The sequence below is a fragment of the Capsicum annuum genome, chromosome 1 (genome assembly GCF_002878395.1).
Source record: "Capsicum annuum cultivar UCD-10X-F1 chromosome 1, UCD10Xv1.1, whole genome shotgun sequence".
NCBI lineage: Eukaryota > Viridiplantae > Streptophyta > Magnoliopsida > Solanales > Solanaceae > Capsicum > Capsicum annuum.
In genome coordinates this window covers 129,712,291-129,723,631 of record NC_061111.1, presented here as the reverse complement: position 1 = coordinate 129,723,631, position 11,341 = coordinate 129,712,291, and the positions used below count along the sequence as shown (strand labels likewise).

Below are 11,341 nucleotides of genomic sequence, written 5' to 3'. Positions count from 1 at the left end.
TTATTGTAATTTGAATGTTGTATTTGAATTTCGAATTATCCTATCGATTGGGGATGTCAACTGGATTAGGATAGAGTTATGTGTTAAACATGTGCTACATATTTAATAGAAGTTGTAGCCTATAAATAGGCACAAATAGGCTATATCAAGTCAGATTTGGTTATGTTAGTCATATTTTTGTAATGCCTATTTTGTGTGCTTTTTTATGGCACAAGTTAAATACAAAGTTGGGAAGAGATTTTTGTATGTACTTGTGCCTATTTCATATCGGAAACCTAAACAAACTAAGTGTTGAGTGAAAAAAAAGAGGGATGTGGCCATAGTACATATGGTTGCTGAAGTGGGTTTGATTGAAAAAGTTACCCTATTACACCATCCCATATTTTTTCAACATTACACAAAATCACAAAAAAAAAAAAGCTAGCCAGATGCATTACGTTTCTTCAGATATATTGTATTATTGATATATAATGTGTAATAGCGGGTACATTTTAATGTATCATGCCTACAATCAATTTAGGATACATAAGTTAACTCATGATAAATCATCTTGCACACAAGTTTCTTCGGATACATTATTTCTTCGGATACATTACTTTTCAGATACAAAATCCTTCGAATATGTTACTTTTCGAATACATACAAAATATGAGATGAGAATTAATTAAATGAAAAATAAGTATATTACGCAAATATGGTAAGATTATTAGTGTTGTGATGTAGTTTTTTTAAAGACTTAAGTTAGCGACAGTCCCTTAACGGTGTCCACAGAATTCACTTGGACACCTCAACTAAGACTAGTACCTATTGAACACTTAAATTATTAAAAATATATATCTATCAGGCATAAAGTGCTAATATGGCAGTGGAAGTGTCTTCACTTTCATTAGGCGCGTGAATGATATCAAATAATATTTTATTTTTATTGAAAATTTTACACTTAAATTTATTTCATTAATACGTGACACTAAGTAAATAACTGAAACGAATTATTTATTAGATTTTGATAATAATAATTTCTTAATAACAAAAAGAAAAACACCCCCTACCTCGCTTAGCTGTCATCTTCTTCATCTCATTTTTAGATTGCCAAAGGTTCTTCACCTTTTTTTTTTTTTTTAATTCTTAGCAATTTTTTTTTTAATTTTAATAAATAAAATAAAATTTCTTAATCAACTAACTGAATCGGCAAAGAAAGAAAATTTAGTTTTTGACATTCAAGTCTAAAAAGTTGGCCAACATCCCTCTCTTTCCATTGCCCATCACCTCCGAGTAAACATCACGGCTCAAATGCACCACTAAGCTTATTAGAAATGATCAGAATTAGTTTGGATCCTCTCGATTTCTCTTTCTCTTCGATTTCAAAATAATTTACCACCGACAAAGTTTTTTTCTTCCTCGCACTTCTACCAGTCTCTCAACATATCTTTCTCTCTCCCATAACTCATTTATGAGGAAAAAAATTGTATCTGAAATCAATTTCAAAAAAGATTGAGTTTTGTGGTTGGGAAAGGAATGTCGACAGCAAGAAAATGGAGAAGAAAGGTCGGTGGGGTATAATATATTGTCAATTTAACATTTAAAAAAAAAAGTAGTTAGAAAATAGATTTAAAATAATTTTTAATTTTTTAAATATAAAAATCATTTTCTACAATTTTTGGGGGGCTCAGTGCGACTTTTCAAATTTTAATTCATCTGCTTTTATAATTACAAACGTGAGTACGCACATAATATTTTGTGGATAAATTGTTGTTTTGGGTGTGTTTTGTATGATGGAAAATCCTTTATGGAAAATGTTTTTCTATTTTATCTTGTTTGGTTGTAGTAAAATATTGAAAAATATTTTCTAAGATTACTCATTTTTCTATATTTGAGGGAAAATGACTTTCCTCATGAACCAAGGAAAGTCATTTTCTGAAAAATGACAAATGTGACTTATGCTTCCACCCCCTACCCCAACAACACTCATATTTGCATGACTCAAAAAATTTACATTACTCGAAAATATTTTCACCATGCATTGCTTCAATTTTTCCCTGTTTGAAATTAAAAATAGTGAAGCCCGAATTTTTTCTATTTTCAATGTTCATTGAATGTATTATTATTTTCATATGCATAGAGCAAAACTTACCTATGTTACTTTTGCTAATTGCATATTTTATTTTGTCATCTATGTAACTTATTTCACGAGGTTGAATAAGCTTGTCGTTTCATTATATTTCTATTGATTGTAGTATCTTGGGATTGTCCTGACAAAATATTGAAAAGTGTCTCTTATATATGTTAATTAATAGTTGCTTAAATTTAGTGATTATAATATTTTAGTATTCGTTATTTATATTATTTGCTATGCTTAAATTAGTTCTTACAAATTATTGAGTTGCTAGAGAAACTGATATACTAGTTAACAATTAGTACCATTTTCTAAAAAAAAATATTTCTTCACTCACCAATCAAACATTAGAAAATATTTTTCTAAAAAATATTTTCTACTCACCCATCAAACATCATAAAATATTTTTCGCAAAATATTTTTTACTCACCAGCCAAACATAAAAAAATAAATAAAAAACCAACTTATTTTCTATGAAAATATTTTTCAAGAAAATATTTTTTATGAAAAATATTTTCCATCATACCAACCACACCCTTTATGTCAAACATGTACAAATTTGTTAAAAATTAAAATGTTCACCAAGTCTAAGTCTTATTTTATCGAGTTAACCCTTTTCGAAAACATAGATTTTACTGTGCTTATTAAGATGCGAAATGAGAAATCAATTAATTGAGAGTGGAGCTCTACCATTTCACATGAGAGAATAGATTAATGGCGAGCGCTTCCTTGTCTTCATGTTCCTCTTCCTCGATTATCCCCTCCCCTCTACCCACCCCCACTGGCGCCTGCCTCTTCCGCCATCGCTGTGCAGTCGCCGCCACGTCCTCTTCTTCTCTGGTTGCATTTTCGAAGATGAAACACTGGAAAGAAGGTGAATACCCAGGGTTCTCTGAAGTTTCTGTTTCCCACCTAAACAACAAGAAGGGGAGGAGGACCCCTTTTAAGAAAAAAATCGATAGAAAGAATGCTGGCAATCCTTGGGTCAATACTGTTTCTGAAGCTCTTTCTGATTGCATTGATAAAAAGCAATGGCAACAAGCCCTTCAGGTCTTTTTTTTTTCCACATAATTCTTCATATTATTAAATTTTTTTATACATGAATTCCTTCCTTTTTAGGTTTGAGTGACCTATATATATTATACTGACACGATTATCGACTCTGCTTCCTTTGCGCATTTCATTTTATACTTGCATCACTTATGAGCAGTGATGACAAATGGACCGGTTGAGTTAAATATGGCAGGTTGAAAAACTGGTCAATATAAAATGGGTTATAATAGGACCCGGCTATATTGGTAAGTTTACTCTGAATTTTCTACTTTTATCTGAATTTTCTACAATTGTGTCCTACTAAAAAAGAAGATTTCTTTGGTAGAAAATGTTTTCTTTGTGGAGATGGACTCCACCATTTTTTAAGGATTAAAAGTTTTGGACTTTTATAAAGAGAAGATATTTTCCTCTCAATAGTACTTTAACACAATAACACAATATAATCATTTAAGAGTTCTGTTTAGGGAGATTTTATTCTCCCAATAAGTTTTGTGCTTCTGAAGTTAAGTTTTTAATATGTCGGTCACTTGACGTGTTGCCTGATTTATCGCCGTCATGATTTACAATTATTACCTTTGACATTATGCCCTAATTGTTTTTAGCCCAACAAGTGTATCAGAACCAAGTTCATCAAGGTTGAAGATAGGTCCAAATTAAGTTGCAACTAATTTGGCGATAACGAAAAGTTTTTATCCAGTGTCTGAAACACTACATGTAGAGATAAAATTTGAACCATTTTTTCAACAATACCACTACTCCATCTTTAAAAAAGAAATCAATTTTCAACTCATGCTTTCTTTAACGCATGTGCTTCAACTATCAACCCTTGCCAATTTTTAATGCTTGAACGCCAATTTCAACTCATGCTTACTTTTAAAGCATGAGCTCCACTTTCGATCCTACTTACTTTTAACAGAGGACTCCAATATTATTAATCCATGCTACTTTAAATACATGAGGCTATAGTTTTTGTTGGAGTCCTTGGTCTCCTTATATGGTCTTGGGCAATCCTCCCCTCGTGAGCTAGCTTTAGCTTTTGATGTTGAGTTAGACCCACAGTCTATTTCTTTATCATGGTATCAGATCCAGGCCCACCCAGTTCATTGTTTCCGATGTTGGGCCCCCCGTCTTATATTGTTCATGCTCCAGATGTCCAGCCCTGGGCGTGCAGGGAGGTGTTGGAGTCATACATCGGTGAGTTAAAGGGTCCTTGGTCTACTTATATGGTCTTGGAAAATCCTCCCCTCATGAGCTAGCTTTTGAGGTTGAGTTAGGCCCAAGGTCCATTTCTTTATCATGACCCATATCAACTTTTAAATTATGGCACGCAACAATGATGAAGGTAATGTGAAGAATGAAGTTCAAGATTATTTTGTCAAATAATTCAGGCTAAGAGGAGATTTGTTAGGTTTATCCTGAATTTCCTACTTTATTTGGATTCTGATATGATTGTATTTTACTCAAAATAGATTTCTTGGTAGAAAATATTCTTTTTGGAAAAAGACTACTATATCCATCTTTATCTTCGAAGAAAAGCTTTGGACTTCTATAAATAGAAGATCTTTTCTTCTCGATTGTATATAACACAATAGCATCCATTTAGGAGTTTTGTTTTGGGGGGGGGGGGGGATTATTCTCTCATTCCGTTTTTTGTTTTTTAAATTTAGTTTTTAATATTTAGGTCACTTAACCAAATCATATAATAATATTATGTTTCTTTGTATATAGTTTTGTGTATATGTATGGTCTGATTTATCACCGCCATAGCTTGTAATTATTAGCTTTGACATGGAACCTTGATTATTTAGATCCCAACACATATTTCATATGGTTAAAAGTGGATTGGGTGACAGTGGGTTGGTAAAAAATAGGTTGACCCATATTTTCAAGAGTAAATGGTACTCTACTTTAGAATTTAATATTCGTGTAGAACTTTAATTTGATTACAAATTAGCAAGAAAAATTCCCATTACTATTTATCTGCATTACATTTGAAGTTTAAGTACAATTCACCAAGACCCAACCTGACCTCGACCAAGGAATTAACCCTGACCCTACTACCCGACCTCATGATCAGGAGTGAGTCGGGTCTAGGGTCAAGGTCTCTAGTCCGATCTCAAGTCGGGAGTAGATTCTGAGTCTTGTGTCGGGAGTCAGATGTTGTCACTTGAATCAAAGTTGGTTCTAAGGTTATCCAGGGTCATGTTTAGGCCTTGAGCGGAGACATTGTGTTGGTCGGGTCTCGGGTTGAGTCCCAGAATAGGGTCAAGGTAGGGATCGAGTGTTAGGTTGGGACCCCAAGTTGGAGTCGAGAGTCAGGTATTGAGTCCCGAATCAAGGTTGGGTTACGGGTCATAAGTCTGGGGCTGGGATTGAAGTTAGGTTTTGGGTAAGGTCAAGAGTTGGTTCCTAGATTGGGGTCAAGAGTCGAGTCCTAGATTTGGGTTGGGATCTCGGGTTAGCATCAGGTGTCAGAACCCAAGTCAGGGGCTTGGGTTGAAGTTAAGTGTCGGGTTTTAAGTCAGGTCTTGAGTCGGTTCTTGGGTCGGAGTTAGTAGTCGGATTATGAACTTGGTTGGGGTCGAGAGTCGGGTCTCAGGCTGGATCTTGAATCAATCACGGGTTCGAAAACAAGTCCTAGGTCGGGGTCAGGAGTCGGATCTTGGATTTGGCAGTTTATGCTTCCAGGTTGGGGTCAAAAACCGAGGCGGATTCCGGATTTTGAGGTTCTGAATGCCACATTCCGGAACCTCAAAATCCTGGATCCACCTCTGATTTTATGAACAGCAGCGTGATTTTAATATTAACATAGGAGAAGACTAATTGCCTTTTTGGCCACAAAAGTCTTATTTAAAAAGCAAGGTGTTTCACAAAGTTTTTTTGAAGAAAATATGTTTTGGGAGTAGAAAAAACTGTTTTCAGAAACTAAAAAGATAGTTTTTTCCTAAAAAAGTACTTCTATGAAAAACAACAACAACAACAACAACAACAAACCCAGTGTATTCCCACTTAGTGGGGTCTGGGGGGGTAAGATGTACGCAGTCCATACCTCTACCTCTGATGAAGTAGAAAGGCTGTTTCCGAAAGACCCCCGGCTCAAGTCACGAGATATCACACAAACACATAGTACAGCACAGCAGCAGATGACATAACATAGATACGGCACCCATAGGGAATATAAAACAGAGTAAAGCAGGATTGCAGGAATATAAAGCAGAGGAAAGCACCCAGATTCGTAATAAACATGGAACACGGAACACGAAACACTGAATACAGAATCATAACAGGAATACACCCCCGCCAATTAATTCCCTACACTAGCGACCCGAACTGGCCCTAATCCTCTGCCGTAATTCGCATCTTCCAGACCTTCCTATCTAGGGTCATGTCCTCGGTGAGCTGTAACTGTTCCATGTCCCGCCTAATCACCTCATCCCAGTACTTCTTCGGTCTACCTCTACCCCGTCTAAAACCATCCAACGCTAGCCTCTCACACCTACGGACCGGAGCATCCATGCCCCTCCTCTTCACGTGTCCGAACCATCTCAATCGTGCTTCCCGCATCTTACACTCCACTGAAGTCACACCAACCTTCTCCCGGATAGTCTCATTCCGAACTCTATCCCCTCGGGTCAGTCCACACATCCAGCGCAACATCCGCATTTCTGCCACCTTCATTTTTTGGATGTGGGAGTTCTTAACTGGCCAACACTCCGCTCCATACAGCAAGGCCGGACGGACTACCACCCTATAGAATTTGCCTTTAAGCTTGGGCGGCACCTTCTTATCACACAGCACCCCCGATGCGAGTTTCCACTTCATCCATCCCGCCCCAATACGGTGCGAGACATCCTCGTCAATCTCACCGTTACTCTGGATCACGGACCCGAGATACTTGAACTTATCCCTCTTCCCTACCTCCTGTGCTTCTAGCCTCACTACTACCTCATTCTCCCGCCTCACGTCATTAAACTTACATTCCACATACTCTGTCTTGGTTCTGCTCACCCTGAACCCTTTAGACTCCAGAGTTTGCCTCCACAACTCTAATTTGTCATTCACACCCCGTCGAGTCTCATCTATCAGGACTACATCGTCTGCAAAAAGCATACACCACGGCACCTCCCCTTGGATACGCCGCGTCAACACATCCATTACTAACGCAAACAAAAAGGGACTAAGAGTAGATCCCTGATGCAATCCTGTCAGGACAGTGAAATGCTCTGAGTCCCCTCCCGCCGTCCTCACCTGGGTTTTCGCTCCCTCATACATATCCTTAATTACTCGTATATATGCCTGCGGTACTCCACTCACCTCCAAGCATCTCCAAAGTACTTCCCTGGGGACTTTGTCCTACGCCTTTTCCAGGTCGATGAACACCATGTGCAGATCCTTCTTCCTCTCCCTATACTGCTCCACCAACCTCCGTACCAGGTGGATTGCCTCCGTCGTCGAGCGGCCAGGCATAAATCCGAACTGGTTTTCCGAAATAGACACTATCCGTCTCAGCCTCACCTCGACCACTCTCTCCCATATCTTCATAGAGTGACTCAGTAACTTAATCCCCCTGTAGTTATTGCAACACTGAATGTCCCCCTTATTCTTATAGAGGGGGATCATGGTACTCCACCTCCACGCCTCGGGCATCTTTGCCGTCCTGAAAATTTCATTGAAAAACATTTTTGAGAAAAATGCACATAGAAACACTTTCGAAAAGATTGGTCAAACACTAATCACTTCTCAGAAGTGTTTTTAGAATTTATTGGTCAAACACAAAAGGGTTCTCATCAAAAGTATTTATTCTGAACAACACTTTTGAAAGAAACAATTTTCAAAATAAACTGATTTTAGAAGTTCGGATAAGCACGCAATAAATAATTGTCATCATCACATTTGTCCATGGGTATAATTTGGCTTGCTGGTTTGCCCCAGTGCGCAGAACAAGGAGGTTTAGGTTCAAATGTACTTGACTGCAATGTTTTTTAGAACAATTTACCGCATTAAAAATATCTGGCAAAAATGTCCAAGCAGAGATTTTAACTGATAATCTTGGAAATGGAACTTGACACTTTGCCACTGGCACTACGCCTTGTCTTGTAATTGAGGGGGCCAAGCTTAATATTTATTGAAATCCTTATATATATACATACCTATATACCTATAGAGAGTTTCGACCAAGATGTCCGAGTGCCCTCATAGTGATACAGAGATCCGCCCTGGTCAAAAGTCGAGCTCCTGTCCACGTTGGGATCCAAAAAATGTTTTCCTTTATTTATCTAGGGAAGTCATCTTCCTAATTGGAGGAAAATAAGTCCATTTGGGGAACATTTAAGCCAACCAATCATGAGAAAATTGAAATATATCTTCATAGTTCATACTAAACACACTATATGTTCCCTCAATTTCCATATTTACCCATATTCTTATGGATCAATTATGAGCTGAAGCCCAAATTATATCCATTTGAAAAATCACTCCCCAACCCATTCAAATATGGACAGGTTGATAAAACATGGATTCATTTTGCCAACACTGCTTATGAGTTCTCCTGTTCTTTAATAAATATTAGGAGGATGATTGATTTTATTTACTTATCTTTTTAGTGGTGACTGCGTGATTTTATTTACTTGCTTTTTAGTCGTGACTGCATTCTATTGATAATTTGTCTTCGCATTCAAATAACTTTCCTCCTTGGTAAATTTATTGACTAATGGGTGGAAACTTTAGCTCTCTTTGCTTTCTCTACTTCCAAACATATCACGCTAAAATTTTGTACCTCTAGGTATTTGAAATGTTAAAGAAGCAGCCTTTTTATCTACCAAAAGAAGGTACTTACATGAAGCTCCTTGTTCTTCTTGGAAGATGTGGGCAACCAGGGCAGGCTCAACAACTTTTTGATTCAATGATTGAAGATGGACTAGAGCCCACTTCAGAACTCTATACGGCCTTGATTGGTGCTCATAGTAGAAGCAACTTACTTGACAAGTCATTTGCTCTTCTTCACTCCATGATTGAGCTACCTCATTGTCAACCAGATGTTTACACCTACAGTATATTAATCAAGGCATGTGTGGATGCCAGCCGATTTGATTTGGTTGAGTCCCTTTATAAACAAATGGATGATCGTTCCATAGTTCCGAATACTGTCACTCAGAATATAGTCTTGAGTGGTTATGGTAGAGCAGGCAAGTATGCAGAAATGGAGAAAGTGCTTTTAGGGATGTTAGAGAGTGCTGATAGCAAACCTGATGTATGGACTATGAACACTATCTTGAGCATATTTGGCAACAAGGGGCTGATTGAAATGATGGAGAGATGGTATGAAAAATTCCGTAATTTTGGAATTGAGCCTGAAACGCGGACATTTAATATCCTCATTGGTGCTTATGGGAAGAAAAAGATTTATGATAAAATGTCGTCTGTAATGGAATACATGCGTAAACTTTCATTTGCATGGACAATATCAACATACAATAATGTCATTGAGGTGTTCTCAGATGCAGGTGATGCAAAGCATATGGAATACACGTTTGATAAAATGCATGCCGAAGGGATGAAAGCTGACACGAAGACCTTTTGCTGTCTCATCAGAGGATATGCAAATGCAGGCCTTTTTCATAAGGTGATCAACACGGTCCAGTTAGCTGGGGAATTGGAGATCCCTGAAAACACTTCCTTGTTCAATTCTGTTATTTATGCGTGCACAAAGGCCGAGGACGTAATGGAGATGGAGAGGGTTTTCAAGCGAATGAAAGATAAGCAATGCCGACCGGATCTCATAACGTACTCTACTATGATTGATGCATACCAGAAAGAAGGCATGACAGACAAAGTTAATTATTTGGAACAAGAAAAGCTCATGATGGTTGCCATTCAGTCCAATGACGGGCACAATGATGAGGAAAAGCTTGAGCTGCTGCCTACTTGAGAGCTAAGTATGCAATATCTCTGAACAATGCATTGGAGCGACCAAACTACATCTTTTGTTTGTTTTATGTAGAACTTTAGATTGCCTAGATCATCTATCTGTTTTTCTGAAACTGATAATTGGCTACTGTCACTGAGTTTATGAGGTTAAGAGGTGATCCAGGCATGACTAAATACTTACTAGTGTCAACTGTAGAGTTAATGATTAATTCTGGTGTATTCAGATTGAGACGATGATTTCGTTTTCCTTTTATATTATAGATTTCTAACTTTTTGTATCAGAACCATCCTTTCTCCTACTGAAATGTTATGTGAATAAAATTTGTTATTTGAAGTTCAAGCAGATGTGCTCTCCCAGTTTCTGGAGTCTTTTACTATGTTTAATAATTAATATAATGGATTTCCTGTTAAGTAGTTCCTTCTTAGTTATCGTTTATTAGTTTATGTTTTTTTTAGGGGGCGAGAGTATTGTTTGTGTTGCAAAAAGCAACTGAAATTCATTAGCTACAAGAAAACCGTCCACTATTAGTTAGGAGGGGAGAGAAGAGACTAACATGGAAGCTACACCAAATAACATAGAAGATGCACCTTCTCCAGAGAGAAGAAATTCTCTCTCAGTAGTGTAACAACTGCGAGAGGCATCGTACTCTCCTTTGTGGCTGAGAACTATTGTTTGAAGTTAAATAGAAGTACGTGTACCTTCTTTGAAATTTGGTTCCTAACACGTTCTTACTTGGTGATTTTAATTGTCAAGAAATGAACTTTGGGTTTAATTCAACCCCAAAAACTAGTTCCTGAGGTGAGGATTGTGCAACACCATAAAAGAAGACCAATTATCCACTAATTCACACAGCTAATGTGGAATCCCCTGCACATTCACATTCAAGACTGGACATGTAGAGCGCGCAGAATATAATATGAGATCCAACATCGGGTAAATCAAGAATTTGGATGAGTCCGTCTTTGATACCATAAGAAAGGGATCTTGAGTCTAACTCAATTGCAAAAGCTAGCTTTGATATCATATTGAAATGTGTGACCATCTTATCTTAAAGCTTATGATGTAAGTGAGCCAACTTTGTTACTTAATTGTATCTACCACTGGGTTTTTACAAGTTGGATTATATGGAAGAAGAGTGGGGAGGGGGATTTTGGGAAGATAACATGGTGGAGAGGCACCGAAGGGAAATTTAGCTGAAAAGAGGGTTTTATGCCCTCAAAATCGACTAGTGTGATAAACATGGTTGG

The 11,341-nt window shown here is 37.4% G+C and overlaps 1 protein-coding gene across 1 annotated transcript; it reads left to right on the top strand.

The window, feature by feature from the left end:
• Positions 1 to 2,689: 2,689 nt before the first annotated feature.
• LOC107879410 (pentatricopeptide repeat-containing protein At3g06430, chloroplastic) lies at positions 2,690 to 10,433 on the top strand. The gene is made up of 2 exons (XM_016726457.2): positions 2,690 to 3,163; positions 8,949 to 10,433. The coding sequence occupies exons 1-2, from the start codon at positions 2,828 to 2,830 to the stop codon at positions 10,092 to 10,094; spliced, it is 1,482 nt and encodes a 493-aa protein (XP_016581943.1). The 5' UTR covers positions 2,690 to 2,827; the 3' UTR covers positions 10,095 to 10,433.
• Positions 10,434 to 11,341: the final 908 nt, after the last annotated feature.